General features: G+C 46.2%; 1 protein-coding gene and 1 pseudogene across 3 annotated transcripts in view; both read left to right on the top strand.

Moving 5' to 3' along the window:
- The window catches only part of AKR1B10 (aldo-keto reductase family 1 member B10), a 12,916-nt gene extending 11,388 nt beyond the window's left edge, over positions 1 to 1,528 (top strand). For both annotated transcript variants that reach the window (XM_008050929.1, XM_008050930.1), the window contains one exon: positions 1,184 to 1,528. In XM_008050929.1, coding sequence (XP_008049120.1) covers positions 1,184 to 1,226 — 43 coding nt within the window. In that variant the 3' untranslated portion in view covers positions 1,227 to 1,528. The remainder of the gene's footprint in view (positions 1 to 1,183) is intronic.
- Positions 1,529 to 4,373: 2,845 nt separating this feature from the next.
- LOC103252300 lies at positions 4,374 to 4,916 on the top strand (annotated as a pseudogene). Its single transcript, XR_002481507.1, has one exon. The product of XR_002481507.1 is annotated as a peptidyl-prolyl cis-trans isomerase A pseudogene (transcript).
- Positions 4,917 to 19,800: the final 14,884 nt, after the last annotated feature.

Consider the following 19,800-nt stretch of genomic DNA (forward strand, 5'->3'; position numbering starts at 1 on the left):
TGCCAAGTTGCCCAGGAGGGTCTCGAACCCACGGGCTCAGGCAGTCCACTCACCTCAGCCTCCCAAAAGCGCAGGATTATAGGCTGAGCCACCGAGCCTGGCTTGTTCCTGGCATTCTTAATCAAATGCCTCTAAAGGAGGTGGGAGTAACTTTACCTTAAATTATTTAAACTCTTATAAGTATTTGAGAAAAAATGCTCACTCTGGCTGGGTGATCATTCTAAATGATCTCTTTCCCATCAATATCTTCTGATGAATGAATCTAAAGATATCACAGATAGTTGTCTTTGGGAAGGTGACTTTTGGCATTTATTACTGCCAGGTTCATAATTCAGTGGTAGTTTGAATTTCTTCTGATATTTTTAAAGACAAAACATGGCTTTTCCCTTTTAAAAAATGGTTTTACTATCTCCAGCATGCCTGGAAATATCCATATCATGATGTTCCATATCCGTGTTGCCTCCACTTAGTATACCAGGACAGTCTTGCCTCACCTTACAGTGGTTTGCTTTTATCCAAGGTCAACAAAGCAGCAGCTACTTAGAATAAAAGGGAATGGCAAGCACAGTATGGGACTCTCTCCCAAACTAAGCTGCTTCTCCTCTGGGGAATGTCACTCCAGGGGTGACCATGAATGGGTGGGCTCAGGAGGGAATCTACCTGGCTTTAGATCCAGCTCACCCCTTCCTGATGAGCTCTGTGTCCTTGGGGAAACTTACTGTCTTTCGCAGGACAGGAAGTTTCTTTATTTGCAAAGGAGAGATGATGCTGATTGCAGCTAACATCCGTTGACTGTGCCAGTGTCCGGAGCCTTCTGCCTGTGTTATTAACTCATTTAGTAACCATCTTCCAGACCGTCGATTCTCCTGTGATTTCCCACCTCACAACCTTGTGAGGCAGGTTGAGACAATCCTCACAGGCATCTAGCATGGCACCAGGCTTACCCTGGGCTGTGGTCACCTATTTATTTGGTACTCTGGCCACTCCTTGTCTGCCTTCCTTACCAGCAGGGCCTCATGCTAATTGAAGGCGAGGTCGAGGTATGCACACCCTTCCTGCATTCCTACAAAGTCTTGGGGGAGGGGACCTGAGAGGGCTCAGAGACCACAGAGTTCTCTGGAGGATGCCTTTTCAGCCAGAGTTGCTGCTGCTGTGGAAACCCTGATGCTTATTTGTTCTGCAGCTCATCCCACCTGGACAACTATCCCTTTGACGCGGAATATTGAAGCTGAATCTCATGGTGAGATCACCTGGCAGCTTCTCTTTCTTCACTGAAGCGTGATTCTCTCCGCCCGGGTCCTATTTTAGTCAAGATTATCTGAAACTGTACTGAGCCTGGCCCAGAATCCAAGCAGTGTTGTATCTAGAGAGTGTGTTCAATCAGGTAGGGCTATCACAGAAAGCATGGCTCAAATAAGCAAATGCAATTGTTACTTTCACTTGTTTGATCTGAGTAAATGTTTTTTAAACATTAGAAACTCTAATACTGAGGATGCAAAGATAAAAAGAATTAAAAAATAATAACCAATATGTATTGAGAGTTTACTGTGTGCCCACACAATTTGAGGGATTTTTGTGTGGATAAAATTATCGAACCCTCAAAACAACACTTGAGGGGGGTACTCTTATCATTGTTTCATCCACATTTACAGAAGAGGATGTGGGGGCACTTACCAAGGCCACCCAGGCAGGGAGTGGCGACTGTAACAGAGGCTCACAGGCAGACAGGCGTGGGGAGGGCGCAGCGATGGCCATCCTCTTCCTCCAGTGCTGGTCTGTCACCCACTTTCTTTGCCTTTCTTGACTTTTTCTGTCTTGTTCTCTTATCATGCCTTTAATACAAGGGGACCCAAAAACCTGGAATTTATTTGTTAAAAATTATGTATTCTTACGTGTTTACACTTCAGTCACCTTCAACGTCCTCTCCATTTGATGCAATACCCCATTGAGACGCTTTCTCCACTGCTCCAAACTGTTTTTGAACTTGTCCATTTTGATGCCTTTCGGTGCTTCTGTTTTTGATTTCACCTCTTCGACATTGGCAAGGCATTTCCCTCTGAGGACTTTTTTCATCCAGGAAGCAAAAAGGCACTCAGGTTGAGATGGGGTGACTAGGGAGGGTGGGGCACTGGGGTCATACTATTTTTGGTCAAAAACTGTTGAACACTCAGAAGTGTGGAAACACAGCTGCTCACAACACTAGCTGGTATGTGGATGCCGATGGATTCCTACAACACTCACCAGTGGGGAAGCCTGGACTACAAGGGACCTCTCCTCCAAAAGGTGATTCCGGGTTTTTTGGGTTCCCCTACACCATCACGCCAGTGTGCAAACCCTATGAAGGTGACACCGTTCATGGAGAGAGAGGTGGAAAGCAGGGATGAGTCTGACAAAAGGGCTTACTGTTGCTGTTCATCTGGAACGTTTCTTCAGTGATAATTTCTTATGAACTATGCCAGGTATATGGAGAACAGGCCAGTGTCTGGCCACCAACCTTGCACATGCCACATGTGCTCACGTTTGTCATATGGGCACCAAGCCTCTTAAATTATTCAGGAACAGGGTTATCAATATGGTTGAGGACCCTTACCTCTCCCATGCCCCAGAAGTAAATGCCTGTCCTAACACAGCTACAGCCCCTTATCCTGCCTCTGCTGGCCATCTGCCCAATGGCTCTCAGGTCCTTCTTTAATCCTGAATGGTGGGGCCACCCCTAAATCCCAGGATCCCTTGCCACGTGCCTGGGATTGCCCAGTGGGAGGTGCGGGCAGAATGAAGGGCTGCAGAAAGGGGAGAGCCCAGCGTTTCTCTCTTGCTCTTGGGTGGTGTCTCCAACGTCCCATTTCCTCTGGTCCCAGAGTTTGTCAGGCAGCCTCCACCTTGGTTCCGCCCTGATCAGATGTAAGACAAGGCTTTTGGGATGCGGAGATAGCACTTGCCCCTCAGCCCTAGGAAGGTGACCTCTTGCTGCCGCTGTGGACCTCCGAGTTGCCCCATCTTCTCCCGATTGAAACCCCAGCTCTCCCATCACTTGTGTGACCCATGATTCGAAGTTAATATCCAATATTCAAAAATTTTAGAGTAGGCAGGAGCAGTGGCTCAAGCCCGTAATCCCAGCACTTTGGGAGGCTGAGGTGAGGGGATTGCTGAGCCCATGGGTTCAAGACCACCCCAGGCAACTTCATGAGACCTCATCTTTACAAAAAATTAGCCAGACACGGTAGTGTGTGCCTGTAGTTCTTGCTGCTTGGAAGGCTGAGGTGGAAGGATCGCCTGAGCTCTGCAGGTTGACACTGGGGTGGCTGTGGGCATGCCACTGCACTCCAGCCTGGGCAATGGAGTGAGACTCTGACTCAAAAAATAAAAAGGTGATATGAAGAAATGTTGTATTTAAAAAGCAACTCCCTAATTATTCCTGATTATTTTCAATATTTGCATCTTAAGTAATGAGAATTCTGCAGGCCTCAGGGACCTCCTTCTCACCATTCTAACAAATACAATAAATCTTCTAAAATGTGTTCACTATTTTGTCCCAAATAACTGGACATGAAGTCGCAGCAGTTGTCAACTGTCCCCTACCGAGAAAATCTAAGGTGTGTATTAAGGCAACTCTTCTATGAGTACATAGGAGACTCACCTTACCAAGAGCAAGGAAGGGGAGTAACCAGGAGGAGGAGGCGGGAGGCTGGGCCAGAAGGAAGGACCAGGGAGGCAGGGAGGGGGTCTCGTGTCCCAAGTACTCCCCCCACCATTGTCCAAGAGGGGACTGGAAAAGTCGGGCACTAGAGATTCTGGAATCACTGTTGCTGTCCTGCGAATCCCAGGGGTTGCAGGACTCCTCTCATCCCTTGCCCCACTGATGTTTGAGATCTGGCAAATGTGACTAGATGATGCCAGACCACAACTGGGACCCAGAAGGACTTGGTTCTCCCAACCACACCCCACAATGCCCAGCTGCTCAGGCCTGCTGCCATCACTTCAACAGCCTTGCATTAACACTGCACTTTACTTGACTAAAAACATAGACCCTGCTTGCCGCATTGTTGTGGGTTTTAACTGTATGTTATGGAGTTAGACTCCTGTGGAAAAGAATTTCCAGTATTATTTGGAAGGACCCTCAATAATGAAGATTGTTGGAAATAAGCATGTTTTAGCATTAAAAATGAATATGTATGACTATAAAATTGTAAACTCTGAACATAAAAATATGCAAAAACTATAGGAGATAAACTTGGAAAAAAATTTGATATAAATGTGACAGGAAATAGATTGGTATTTTTCTTATAATAAAAAAGTTTATCAAATCAATAAGAAAAATCTAAGGTGCCAAAAGTTGGTCAATGAAAGTTGACCATTAAATGACTTGAGGCTTTGCAGACGCCGCCGCCTTGAGCCTTTTCCCATCAGCCATGGTCATCCCCACCGTGTTCTTCGACATCGCCATCAACGGCGAGCCCTTGGGCCACGTCTCCTTCGAGCTGTTTGCAGACAAAGTTCCAAAGACAGCAGAAAACTTTTGTGCTCTGAGCACTGGAGAGAAAGGATTCGGTTATAAGGGTTCCTGCTTTCACAGAATTATTCCAGAGTTTATGTGCCAGGGTGGTGACTTTACACGCCATAACGGCACTGGCGGCAAGTCCATCTATGGGGAGAAATTTGATGATGAGAACTTCATCTTGAAGCATACAGGTCCTGGCATCTTGTCCATGGCAAATGCTGGACCCAACACAAATGGTTTCCAGTTTTTCATCTGCACTACTAAGACTGAATGGTTGGATGGCAAGCATGTGGTTTTTGGCAAGGTGAAAGAGGACATGAATGTTGTATAAGCCATGGAGGGCTTTGGGTCCAAGAATGGCAAGACCAGCAAGAAGATCACCATTGCTGACTGTGGACAACTCTAATAAATTTGACTTGTTTAAAAAAAAAAAAAAAAAGACTTGAAGAATTGTTCATACTAGTAATCAAAAATGCAAATTAAAACAAGATATTTTCATTATAAAACAATGAAGCTTCTAAATAAAAGGAAATTTTATCTAGAAAGATACAAATATTTTTTCCTGTCATACAGTACTAAGCTAATTTTATTTTTGTTATTCTTTTACTTTTTTTAAAATTTTCTACAATAGGAAAGGCACTTTTACACTCAGAAGTATTAAGGATTTTAAAAAAATAAGGGCTTAACTTCACTGGTTATTTCAAACATCCACTGGGAAAGCCAAATCAAATAAACACTTTTACTTGAAATTATTCTCACTTAATGAAACTTTCTGCTTTATAAAACAAATATTCTGAATTTATAATGCAGTGGAAATTGATGACATTTCAATTTAAATTATACCCAGCTCATTTCCCCCCTCATTGTCAGTAGGATGTTTCCCAAGAATTTCATGCAAATTTTACACCCTTAAAACTTGATGGTGCTGCTTTCAAGGTTTGTTGGAAAAAAGCCCCTAGATGAGTCAGGGAGAGCTGATGGGGACCCAGACTGTGGCTGTTATTAAAAAGTGACCCAAGATGGGTGACTTGGTCTCACCGCTGTGCCATGCCCAGGGCTTGTGCCCTGCTGTTCTCATGCTTGGGGTGCTTGCCCTCAGACACTGGGATGCTTCTCTGGTGGATGTTTCATCTTTTTGCTCATTTTTAATTTTCTCTGAGGCATTTCTCTTTCACCCCACTTAAAATTAATCCATCTCCTCTGACACTCCCTCCTGCCCTTCTGTGCTCTTTTCCTCCATAGTATTTGTTTATCCAAGTATTATATCTTTAATACTTTGTTGTTGTTTTCTCTGTTTCTACCCACTAGAATGTAAGCTCTAATGGAGAAGAGATTTTTTTGTGTGTTTTGTTCACTGCTGTATACTCCCAGTGCCTCAGTGATGTTTGTTGGATGGATGGATGGATGAAATTCAGTTTTACAGATGAAAAAAAACTGAAACTGGATCTCTTATTTGTTATAACCCACGATACCTACTCAAATAATCTGAAGTAACTCTACAAAGGACTCAGCAGCACATCAGAAATTGCAAATACTGTATGCGATTCTTAAATTGGAACTATATACCACACTGCACTTATGGATAACAGCCCATCATTTGGTCAGGGATGCTATGTGGAGGATGTCATCACCGCGTGTGTACTCCTATTTCATTTGATCTGACAGTGAGGGCCATGGCAGACTGCAGGGCTGCTCCTGTGCTCTTCCTTCACTCCTGTTCATTCCACCTAGAATGGGTGCCTCTGTGCCAGCAGCTCCTCCTGAGTGTGAGTGGGATGGGGCGTGCCCAGAGGCAATAGGCCACGACCTTCTTTTTGCCAGGACATGGCATTTGGAAGGCCAGGGAAGTGGTGAGCACAGCAGGACAGTCATGACACTGCTGTCCATGAGCCAAGAGATGCAGGTGGCTTAGGTGGGAAGCAGGGGCAAAGACAGCCTGAGCCAGCCTCCCAGGAGCCCTGAGTTGTCCTGATTGTAGGAAATTGTACCCCCGTGGTTTAACCTTGGAATAACCTTGAAGGTTAAAGAGAAACAATGGCTCCTCTATATTTACTGATAAGCAGAACTCATAACTTTGCTCTCCTCCTATGAACAACAATATTCTGATTATTCTAGTTTTAAATTCTTCCTTGGTGTCTGTATCAGTTTTCCCAGGGCTGCCGTAGCAAATGTCGAACCTAAACGATTTATCCCTTCACGTTTTGGAGGGCAGAAATCCAAGTTAAGGTGTCGGCAGGGCCATGCTCCCTCTGAGGCTCTGGGGAGGACCCTCCTGTGCCCCTCCCTGTTTCTGGTGGTCCCCACAGACCTCGGGGGCCCTCGCCCTGCAGCCGCCTCACTTGAGTTCTGCCTCTGCCTTCACTTGACCTTACGAGGACACAAGCCATTGAATCGATGACCCCCCCCATCCAGTATGCCCTCATCTGAATTTGACTGACTACATCTGCAAAGGTCCTGTTTTCAAATAAGGTCACATTGCACTGGCGCGCCACCTGGAGGGAGCCAAAAGGGCCATAACAACGGTCGGGAGGAAGGGGGTCCCTGCCTAACCATTTTCTTCTCCTCGCAATATCCGTTTCTGTAAACAGCTTGCTTAAGCCCCCGCTACCACCCGAGCCTGGCAAACTGCACGTACGCGGAAACGTAAACCTGATATGAGGCCAATGTCACAGAAGACCGGGCCCAGGACTCAGGCATGAGCCCCCTGGCGTAACTACACTTGCCTTCTCCTCATATTCCGGGAGTGCCGCTCTTTCCTCCACTGCGGGAGTCAGTTTGGCCGGGACATTTCTTTCCTTTTTTTTTTTGAGTTGGAGTCTCACTCTGTCGCCCAGACTGGAGTGCAGTGGCCGCTCTGGCCACCGCAGCCTCGCCTGCCGGGCTCCGGCGATCCTTCCGCCTCCGCCTTCCGAGGAGCCGGAACTACAGGCGCGCGCTACCACGCCCGGCTGATTTTTTGATTTATTGTAGAGATGAGGTCTCGCTGCCCAGGCGGGTCGCGAACCCGCGGGCTCAGGCCATCCACTCACCTCAGCCTCCCAAAGGCGCGGGATGACAGGCTGAGCCACCGAGCCCGGCTGGCCGGGGCATTTCGGAGGCCCCAGTGAGATCGACCGCCGAGGCCTGTTTAGGCCCCCCCGGCCCGCGGACTCGGAGGGACGACGGCCGGGGCGGAACAGGGAAGTGCGCACCCCACGCTCTTCCGGGTCCCCCGCCCCTCACGGGTGGGCGGCCCCTCTGGCTCCGGCGAGGCCGTGCTGTCCCCAGGAAAGGTGAGGACGAACACTTCTGGAAGACGTCTTAGGTAAGAAACCCTGGGGTGGTCAGTTCAGGAAAAACCGGAACCAGAAGTCCACAAGGGATTGATCACCTTTGGGCATTTCGGTCCTCTGTTACCTCTTAAAGACAGATGGGATTTACCACGGAAATGTTTGAACCTGGGACTGAAGTGCATGAACGAGTGAGTGAATGGTGGTCCCAAGACGGCTATCGCGGGATCTGAGCGGGCCCTCGCCTGTGTTACTGTGACGACCTCCCACCGCGAAGGTGGTCCCAGCCCCGTGGTGGGCCTGGTCTGGGTTGCGGGGGCTCAAATTCCCTTCGCTGAGGCGGCCGGGCTGTGCTGCGAGAAAGCGCCGTGAACGCGTATGTGGCCCCGCGGCCTTCAGGCTACGGAGTCTGAGTGGGCCCCAACCCGCAGTACGGTGCTGTCGCGAGGGGTTAGTAGAGATTCGTTGTCCTCACGGACTTGGACCAGGCGTGGGGTTTAGACGGTACTCCTATGCCTAGACGTCCTTAAGATTTCACGAGGAAGCCACCAGGCCGGCACCTGAGTGAGGTCCGATTTTACTCGCACACCCCTCCTATTGCGTCTCTGTTCACGGGTTAGGACATATATAAAATGGGGACCTCCCAATCTAAAGCCCCATCTACTGCCCTCTCCTACATGCTGCGCAGTTTTCACTCAGGTTTCTCCATAGATTATGGCATAAAGGTAAAGGAATAGCGCATCACATCCCGCAGTTACAAAAGGTGAGGATAATAATAGAGATACAGTTGCCTTGGAACACTCCCCTCCTACCAGTGAAGCCAAATTCCATAGTCTTATGGACCTGTTCAGGACCTGAGAGCAATTAATGAAGCTACAGTCACTCTTCATCCGGTAGCTCCAAATCCGTACACCCTCCTCAGCCTCATCCCATCTCAAGCCTCTCACTTTACCTGCCAGGACCTGAAGGACGCATTCTTCCCCCTCCCACTAGCGGGCTGCAGCCCAGAGTTGTTTGCCTTTGAATGGGAAGACCCCACCATGTGGGGGGAAAAGAGTCAATTAACTTGGACTCGTCCACCACAAGCGTTCAAAAATTCCTCCACCATATTTGGGGAGGCACTGGCTCGCGACCTAAAACATTGCAAGCCACCTGACTGCATTATTCTTCAGTATGTTGACAACCTCTTGCTAGCAGCTCCCAGCCAGAAGGCTTGGATAGAAGGGACGATTCCTTCAGGATTGAGGATATAAGGCGTCTCAGAAAAAGACCCAAATATGTCAGGAGGAGGTCACCTATTTAGGATTTAAGATTAGGAAGGGACAGAGGTATTTAGGGAAAGAAAGGAAAGCCGTTGTCTTAAACATGTCCAGGCAGGCCCAAGACCAGGAAACAAATATGAGAGTTTCTCAGGGCAGCTAGCTATTGCCACCTCTGGATCCCAGGCTTTTCCAAACTCGCCAAGCCTCTCTACCAAGCCACAGCAGGTCCCGGGACAGAGTCAATTAAATGGGGAGATAAAGAAGAGCAAGCATTCCAAGAAATCAAAGGGGCTCTGGCTACAGCTCCCACCCTCAGCCTGGCTGACATCGAGAAGTCTTTCCAATTATTTGTCTGTGAAAAGGACCAGGTAGCACTGGGGGTGCTGATTCAAGCACTGGGCCCTTGGCAGAGGCCAGTCACCTACCTACCTAAAAGGTTAGACATCGTTTCATCTGGCTGCCTCTGAGCTTTAGCAGCCACAGTCCTCCTTGTCAAAGAGGCTGACAAGCTGATTCTGGGGAAAACCCTACATGTGAAAGCTCCTCACCAAGTCATAACTCTCCTGACTGGACCAGCCAGCCAATGGCTCGCCAATGAACAGGTCACTCAATATCAAGCTCTACTATGCCAAAACCCAAGAATAATGGTAGAAAACATCCGGACCTTAAACCTGGCTACCTATTTACCAGAAGAGGAGGGTCGCCCAACCCACCATTGCGAAGAAATACCAGATGAAGTGTATCCTTCTCAACCGGACTTGAAAGACACCCCACTACAGCAGGCCGACTTAGAATTATTCACCAATGGAAGTAACTACCTGCAGACCTGCAAAAGGGGAATGGGGTGACGGAGCCCTTTGGTCAGTTGGAGACTGGTGACAGGGTATGCAGTTACAACAATGAATGAAGTTTTGGAATCAGGACCCCTTTCTGGGCACTGGTCTGCCCAAAGGGCAGAATTATGGGCCCTCATTAGAGCCCTCCGACTAAGCAAAGGAGAGTCAATATATTTACCAACTCTAAATATGTCTTTGCTACTGTCCATGTACACAGAGCAATTTATAAAGAAAGAGGACTACTTATCATGGGAAGAAAAGAAATTAAAATAAAGAAGAAATCCTTCAACTGTTAGAAGCTATTATGGGGCCCTGAAAAGGTAACTGTTATACACTGCTGGGCTCATCAGAGAGGAGCTATACAAGTCCATGGAGGCAATGCATTCGCATACCCAACATGGACAGAGAAGGCCCACAAAGTGACCAAAGGGTTGCTCAAGGATATTGTTCCCCTATTCGTGCTGCCCCTCTCCATAGGTTCTGACAATGGGCCAGCATTTGTGGTAGAGATAACACAAAACTTGTCTACACAACTGGGAACAAAATGGAACTTGCATGCAGCATATCATCCTCAAAACTCCAGAAAAGTAGAAAGAATGAAAAGAACCCTTAAAACCACCCTAGGGAAAATGTGTCAGGAGACAGGACTGCCTTCGACTCAACTTTTACCCCTTGCTCTTCTTAGAATAAGATGCACTCTAGGCTGCCATGGCCTGTCCCATTTTGAAATCATGTATGCAGGCCACCTCCTCTCATCAAAGACATCCGAGGCAATATAAACCGGCTAGGAGAAACCATGCTTGAGAAACAGGTTATCCAACTAGGGAAGGTCCTCAAGGACTTGAACTCCACAATATTAGAAAGAATCTCTGTCTCCATTAGTACTCATGTCCATGCCTTTTCACCCAGACAATGGGTTTGGGTCAAAACCTGAAAGCACGAACATTTACAAGCCATGTGGATGGGCACTCATCAAATTATATTAACCATCCCTACAGCCCTCAGAGTTGCAGATCAGAAGCTGTGGATCCACCACTCCAGAGCAAAACCTGCTTTCCACCAAGGGTGGACCAGTCACATCATTCCTGATGACCCTCTCTGGCTCTGGCTGAAAGTGAAAAACAAGAAGCTCTACAGCCTTGCTGCCACCACATAATCGGAGGCTGGTAGCTCCATGCACGGTGGAAGTCTGAGGACCAGTGAGTTGCTATATATGAAACCAAAGGCTACCGAGTTGCCATATTTGAACCCCTGTCACCCTTGGCCCCTCTCCTTGCTTTGCATTCTTGCTATGCATTTTGCCATAGGGCTTGCTTCAACTGCACCCCAAGACTGGCATCTAGGCCATAAAATCTACTAGCCGTCACCTATCTCATCACAATTGGAAGTCTGACTCTCATCAGCTACCTCCTATAATTGTCCGGCACCTGAAACTCCTACAGTAATGGTTACTCAGCCTATTATTATAGGTTTGCGCACCCTTACTGTCCATTTCTTTCCTGTGGTCCTGGCAGAACCATGCAATCAATGCCTTAAGCCATAAACCCTTACTGTATCATATTTATTAAAACAAATGCAAGGGAAACCAGTTAATAAACCACTTCTGTTTGTGGCACACTCATACCAGGTGTTGGTCTGGACAGATGGTAAAAAGCTGTACCTGGGGCGATAAAGAATATTGAACAGCTTGGATACCCCAGAAAAATGTAGCCAGAATTATATGCATGGGAGGCCCCGGACATGAATGCTGGACAAAACTGCCTCAATGGGGCTCATCTGATGGGGGAGGCATACAAGATCAGGCCCAGAAAGAACTAATAAAAAAGGTAATTAATGACTTCATAGCAAAGATAGCTCCTACACCTCCTAAACCTGAAACAAGGCCACCGCTTGTGAGGCAGGGAGCCCTTCCCCCAAGTCTTATAAGATAAAAACCTTCCCAGAATAGTGAAAGAGTTCTTCTACCATAAGATAAAAACTTTCTTAGATGATACATGTTAGAAAGAAATGTGGCTCCAATCTGTAATGCGCAAGAATAACTCTGCTGTAAACTTGAGCTATGAAATACCCAATTAGTCATTATGTTACTAATAAGTAAGCCTTATTGGGGGACAAGGAAGCTAAAACTGTATAAAAGGCAATACCCCCCTGCACTCGGGGCTCAGCCTTTGGATGCGAATCCACTGAGCCGGTGCCAGCATGAATAAACGCTGTTTCCTGGCAAAGTGGTCTTGGTGTCCAGTCTCTCTCTCTGCAGAGATTCCCGCTACATTTGTACTACCAAAAAGAAAAGCACTAGACCTAGATCCCCGGTTAGACCAATTGTTTACTGTAACCCATCGGCTCTTAAATGCTACTAACCCCCAACTTGCGAGGGATTGTTGGCTCTGCCTGTCCCCTGATCCCCTCCGATATATGGTAACCCCTGTGAACCCCCCATAATGTATCCAAGCCAGGCTATGCCTCTGGCTCTCTGGTCACAACTCCCATACCAGTTTATATAGAACTGTCCCAGACAGCACCTATCTGTTACAGTAATTAGGGAGGAATCCAGTCTGTAGGAAAGTTAACTTCTGACCAGTGCCTCCAAATCCACAACTGCAAGGCAGAGGAAAGCTGTCTTTCTGACAAACCTTGATGCTGGAATCAGACCAGGAACTTTCCTTGTATGCAGCATGTATGCCTATCAACGTTTAACAGCCAAATGGTCAGGAGTCTGCACCCTGGCTTTTCTCACCCCCCAGCTGGACATATTACCTAACAACTAGTCCCTTCCCATATCTTTAATGGCCTACATAGTATTAAAGAGAGCTGTCATGTTCTTAACCCTGTTAATAGGACTGGTAATCCCTGCAGGAATAGGCACTGGCATAGGGAGAGTTGCCTCATCAGCCTTTTATCAAGCCAAACTGACTGCAGATTTCACAGATGACATAGAACAAGTAGCAAAATCCAGAGTGGCCGTGCAGGACCAACTGGATTCCTTGGCAGCAGTAGTCCTACAAAATTGAAGGGAACTAGACCTACTCACCACTGAGAAAGGAGGACTGTGCCTTTTCCTAAATGAAGAATGTTGTTTCTGTGTAAACCAGTCAGGCATAATCAGAGACATGGCCCGACAATTACAAGAACGGATAACGCGCAGAAGACAGGAATTAGCAAATTCTTGGAGCCAATGGAACAACATTTGGAATTGGGCTTCCTGACTCCTTTCACTAGCAGTTCCCCTCTTTATATTTCTTTTAGCGCTCATATTTGGCCCCTGTATCTTAAACCTCACCCCTTTCATAAGTTCCCGTTTAGAAGCTGTCAACTACAACTTTTGGCAACTCAATATGTACCCCTAAAAAAGGTAACCAGCCTGACCAACCCTAGTAAAAGATTTTCCTAGGCACTAGAAGAGGAGGGAATGAACTGGCAAGCCATCTGGAGTCAGCCAAAAGGGCCATAACAATGGTCAGGAGGAAGGGGTCCCTGCCTAACCATTTTCTTCTCCTCACACTATCCACTTCTGTAAATAGCTTGCTTAAGCCCCCGCTATCACTTGAGCTATACTGCAGGCACACAAAAGTGTAAACTGCACGTACGCGGAAACATAAACCTGATATAAGGCAAATGTCACAAGAAGACAGGGCCCCAGGACTTAGGCATGAGCCTCCTGGGCCCGCCGGCGTAAATAAACTTGTGTTATCATATTCTGGGAGTGCCGCTCGTTTCTCAACTGCCGGAGTCAGTTCTGCCACAACATTCTGAGGTTCTGAGTGGATGTGGACTTTGAGGAACACTGCTCTACCCAGTGTCGTCTGACACGTTACCTTACCCCTGCTTGGATGCTCAATATTTGAGAGACTATATTATGAACGTTTTTGATCAGAACTTACTTTGGTATTCATCTGTAACCCAGGCAACTCACACAGCATCTCCTGACATCATCTGATTCATACTCAGGCACATTTTTCTCAGTAGTCTGTTTGTTTCTGTATGTGTTTATTCTCTTGGCCCCCGGACTCTGTTTTGTTTCATCTAAGGCAAGCATTTTCAGCTGCATCTGCAAGTGCTGGCAGCTTCCCCAGCACCATGACTTAGCATCTGTGCTCTCTGTACTTTGACATGGAAATTGTGCCTCATACAGTTGACACTTGCTGTCCCTGGGAAGGAACTCAAATTGCCTGACACGACTGAAAGGGTTTGCTGGGCCCTTGTTGATGTGGCCGGGGGACATTTGCCTCTTTAGCATCACGCCCATGGGGGGCCACGATACCAGCTGTCCTCTGTGCCAAGGTAAATGGAGTAGGCAGGATTCTAAGATAATCTCCAATGACCCTTGCCCTGTGTAATCTCCCTCCCTCGAGTGTAGGCAGAGCCTGTAACTGTGATAAGATAGCACCAGCATGACCACATCACAGTGTATAGTCAAAGCCATTCTGCAGATGCAGTTAATGTCACAGAGCAGGTGATGCTAAGATGGGGAGATGGCTGGGGTGGGCCTAACTGGACCCCGTGAGCCCCTGCTGTGCTGCTTCTATTACTAGACACCACCTCCATGGAACGTGACATAGAAGAGAGGCAGAAACAGGGCAAACCACAGGTCTTTTCCTTTCAGTGCATCTGCTTCCATCAGCGAGTCCAAAGCAGAGCATGCAGGTAAGCTGTGCATGCCAGGAGGTGAAGTCAACACTTCTGAGTTAGTTTTCTGCAGTGTTTCCACTGTTCTGTTATGAACAACATACATATGTATGCATGAGCTCCAAAACACGAGTTGTGTAAGGCTGGTGATTCTGCATATGAGTTAAATGCTTTTTAACTCTCCTATCAGTGGGTGTGGTGGTACGTGCCTGTAGTTCCAGCTACTTGGGAGTCTAAGGTTAGAGAATTGCCTGAAGCCATGAGTCTGATGCTGCTGTGAGCTATGATCATGCCACTGTACTCCAGCATGGGTGACAGAGTGAGACACTGCCCCTAAACAATTTTTAAAAAAATATTTTATCGTAATTATTTTGTAGAGATTGAGTATTTCTCTGTTGCCCAGGTTGGAGTGCAGTGGTGTGTCTGTAGCTCACTGCAGCTCAGGTGACCATCCCGTTTCAGCCTCCCAAATAGCTGGGACCACAGGTGCATACCATCAAGCTTAACTAATTTTTACTTTTTTTTTTTTTGTAGAGATGTGTTTTCACTGTGTTGCCTGGATTGGCCTTGAACTCCTGGCCTCCAGAGTTCCTTCTGCCTTAGCCTCCCAAAACACTGGGATTACAAGTGTGAGTCACCATGCCTGGTCTTTAAATGCTATTATATTTGCATTTAAAGCTGGTATTGCACAATATAAAGACAAACAGTATAACTCGTGCTAATAATTTAAAGTTTTAATTTTTCCTTAAAATGACATTAAATAATAAACAAAAGCCAATATAACAACTTGAAAGAAAGATAACAGAAAAAGGGGAAACGCTTTATATTTTAGTACCTTTAACTGTACTTTATTCCTGCTACTATTTGAGCAGTATTGCACAATATAAAGACAAACAGTATAACTCATGCTAATAATTTAAAGTTTTAATTTTTCCTTAAAATGACATTAAATAATAAACAAAAGCCAATATAACAACTTGAAAGAAAGATAACAGAAAAAGGGGAAATGCTTTATATTTTAGTACCTTTAACTGTACTTTGTTCCTGCTACTATTTGAGCAGTATTGCACAATATAAAGACAAACAGTATAACTCATGCTAATAATTTAAAGTTTTAATTTTTCCTTAAAATGACATTAAATAATAAACAAAAGCCAATATAACAACTTGAAAGAAAGATAACAGAAAAAGGGGAAACGCTTTATATTTTAGTACCTTTAACTGTACTTTGTTCCTGCTACTATTTGAGCAAAGATCCCGTGTTTCATTTTCCACTGGGTTCTACAAATTAGCCACCCAGAGTCAGATTTCTCACTGTAAGAGAATGTTATAATTATGAAAATATGCACCGGGCTCGGTGGCTCCGCCTGTCATCCCGTGCCTTTGGGAGGCTGAGGTGAGTGGATTGCCTGAGCCCATGGGTTCGAGATCCACCTGGGCAGCGAGACCTCATCTCTACAATAAATCAAAAAATCAGCCGGGCGTGGTAGCGCATGCCTGTAATTCCGGCTACTTGGAAGGCTGAGGCGGAAGGATCGCAGGAGCCCAGCCGGTCGAGGCTGCGGTGACAGGGAGCAACTACTGCACTTCATTCTGGGTGACAGAGTGAGACTCCAACTCAAAAAAAAAAAAAAAAAAAAAGAAAAGGAAATATGCAAAACAATAATGAACTCTGTGGAACTGGTTGAGAATTAGTATGAACTCTTGGCTCTAAATATAGGCAGATCAGTATAGAAGTAAATACAGATGTAAGGTTTGAGTAACTAGAGAAGAACATGTGCCATTCTCCACTGAAGAAAGCTAGGTTTACTTTGAGAAATAGCTAATTCCAGAACTGAGTCAGGAAAAGATGATCCTTTGCTAATGTTTTCCACCAGAAGGTAAGTAGTGCTCACTGAACGGTGAGGTCCTGCCTGACAAACAATAAGAGCATGAACATGTGGAATCACAGCCCACTGAACGAGAAGGACACCCACGGGACCACGCTGCACTCATTGAGTAAAAGCCCACTAGATAAGAAGGACACCCATCGGATCACATTGCACTCATGGATCATAGCCCATGGAACAAAAAGGACACTCACAAAATCACACCGCATGCATAGATATTAGCCCACTGAGCAAAAAGACACCCACGAGATCACACAACAATTAATAAAGAAATGGTGAGAAAATTTTTCCTCTAATAACTGTAGAAGAAATGATGGCATTAGAAAATCACTACTTTGGCAATCAACTCAAGAAATATCAATGGATGCTAAGCTGGTAGATGAATATTTGAGGAGGAATAGGGCATTTGCCTTCTCTGAAAGTCACTCTTCACAAAATGCTTATTAGTTACCAAAGAGAACTGAATTACTTTACAATTGAGAAACTGGCAGAAACTGCTGATGTTAGTTTTCTACTGCTGCATAACAAGTGATCACACACCCAACAGCTTAAACAACACCTATTTGTGATCCCGCAGGTCTATAAGTCAGAAGTCCAGGCCGGCTCAGCCGAGTTCTCTAGGGTTTCCCAAGGCTGAAATTAAGGTGTTGGCCTAGCAGGGCTCTTCTCCCGAGACTCGGGGCAATCCACCCTCTAGTCCCATGCAGATCATTGGCGGAATTTGGTTCCTTGCACCTGAGGACCCGGGTTTCCTTGCTGGCTTCAGCTGGGAGTGTGCTGCATTCCCAGAGGCCAATCACAATTCTGCACTAAGGGGCTTCTGCATTTTAGAAAGGTCAAGCTTCCCTGGAGTCGAATCCCTGCCACACTTCAAATCTCTTTGATTTCCTCCTGGATGGCCACTATAACAGTATAAGACCAGCAGGTAGTACCTGCCGGTCAGGGGAATCGGACAGCATCTATTGAAAAAACTCAGAACAGTATCTGAGTTTGTGCTCTGGCAACCTGAACTCCCACCCAGGCCCAGAGCACCAGGAAGTTCACAGGACCTCTAGAAGACAGTCTCAACACCCCCCAGTGACATCATCAACCAATCACTAGCCCCTAACCCTCTGCCCACCAAGTTCCCTTTAAAAACTGTCTTCTGCATCGTTGAGGAGGCAGTTTGAGTGACTTCTCCCACCCTCCTTGTTTAACTGTTTAACCCTTTCTCCATTGTAATGGCTGTATCTGGTTGATCTTTTTTGGGAGGGTGGGAGGGCATTGGGCATAGGAACCCAGTTCAGCTGCCACTCTTTTGCACATCTGAATATAATCTTATCAACTGTTACTTTGTTGGCTGAGCTCCCTGCACCATGACTTGGCAAATGCACCTTCCTCCTCTGTCTTGCATTTGGGGCTTTTGCCTTCTGTCTGTGCAACATTGTTGACACTCTCCCCCACCAAGGCCTGGCACTGTGGAGTCTTAGACCAAAAGGGCTTGTGAGAATCAAAAACACCCACAGCCCCCAACTTGTCCCTTCTCTTGAAGACCTCTTTTCCTGGTGTTAGTCACTGAAAGTAAGTATCATGTGAATCACCCATGCACCTTCTTCAGAAAAAGCCTCATGCTGCCAAATCTTAGGAATGCAGAATCAGAAGGTTGGTAAATTGATGAAGTTTAAAGACACAGCTCTTCCTAAAGCACAACTCTTTTCACATATGCCAGAATAGAGTTCCCTCTCTTCCTGAGGCTCTTTCTGGACCCTGCACTCTTGGCTTCTAGCAACAGTTTGGAGCTAGTCCTAAGGGCGCTGGAACTCTTGGGCTCATTTCCTTAATTTCTGCTTGAGCTGCAGAGGGCAAAAGCGATCTCAGGAAAATAAATCTTCCAGCTTCTTTCTTCTCTGACTTCAACACTAAGGGTGCAGCTTCTGTCTTTTAGCTTTGCTTGATTTATTTACAATAAGCAGTTAATACTCTAAAGGAGAAAATCCTGCTGTCATGGGTATTTTGTAACATAATTCTTCTCTACTGGTAAACTGGAAACCAGGCACCCAGACAAGGATTTGAAACACTTGCCTGCCGCCCAGGTATCAGCTGTGCAATGGCATCCATTAGGAATTCACCAGACACAAAGCAGCACACTCAGCTGCAAGCGCTCCAGCCTGAGGCACGGACAGGTGTGTCGCCCTGGAGCGCTGCCCTTCTTTGTGTAATACAGGCCAGGGCTGGCGGCCAAGAGACCTCCCAGCCTGGCACACAGCTCTGAGCTCAGGGGGTGCAGCACAAAGGATTCAGCCGATGTGGGAGGGTCAGCCTGTATAACCCATCCATAGTCCTAGACGCTCAAGGTCAGCGGGGCTTAGAGACTCGGAAATCCTTCCAGGTCTTCAGTATCACAACCTGGCTGCTGTACAAGTGCCTCTAGTGACCAGGAATTCACTCCCCAACGAATATGTAGAAAACGCTTGTGTTTAGCAAAGTTTTTCTCATGTTGAGTTAAAATGTACCTCTCAAGAAGGAAAATAAGAAAAATGAGTTACAATGAGACTACCCGCCAAAATGTTTTTATATGCTAATTTTTTTAATCAATATTTTTTATTATGATGTTGTGGGGTACAGTTAAGGGTTAGGTATACAATTACGTTTCATTCAGGCACCCTGTTGATAAGAGGTGTTTCCCCATCCCCAGACAGATATTTGCTACTGTTAATCCCATCTCCCACTCCCCCATAGTTTCCCAGTACCATCAGTCATTTTCTTATAGTATTACATTGGATGTTCAAGGTCCATTATATGAGTGAGAACATGTGATACTCGGATCTTTGTTTCTGTGAGAGGTCACTCAGTATTATAGACTCTAGTTCCATCCAGGTTGCTGCGAAATTCATGATTTTGTTCTTTCTTATGGCTGTGTAGTATTCCATCGTGTATATGTACCACGTTTTTAAAATCCATTCCTCTTTTGATGGGCAGCATGGTTGTTTCCAGGTTCTTGCTATTGTGAACAACACTGCGATAAACATACATGTGCAGGTATCTTTTTTATAGAGTGATTTGAGTTCTTCAGGATATTTTCCCAGTAGGGGAATTGCGGGGTCATATGGAAGGTTAATATTTAGAGCTTTTAGGAATCGCCACACTGCTTTCCACAGAGGTTGCACTAGTTTACACTCCCACCAACAGTGTAGAAGTGTTCCCTTTTCACCACACTGTCTCTAGCAGCTGTTATTTTTTGAGTTGTTGATAATTGCCATTCTGACTGGAGTTAGGTGGTATCTCAGTGTGGTTTTGATTTGCATCTCCCTGGACTCATGTCTTAAAGTCATTATATTGGGGAGGTTCGGTGGCTCAGCCTGTAATCCCGCACCTTTGGGAGGCTGAGGTGAGTGGATTGCCTGAGCCCACAGGTTCGAGACCTGCCTGGGCAACTTGATG

Source organism: Carlito syrichta, unplaced genomic scaffold, assembly GCF_000164805.1.
Source record: "Carlito syrichta isolate Samal-C Ts95f unplaced genomic scaffold, Tarsius_syrichta-2.0.1 Scaffold154383, whole genome shotgun sequence".
Lineage (NCBI taxonomy): Eukaryota > Metazoa > Chordata > Mammalia > Primates > Tarsiidae > Carlito > Carlito syrichta.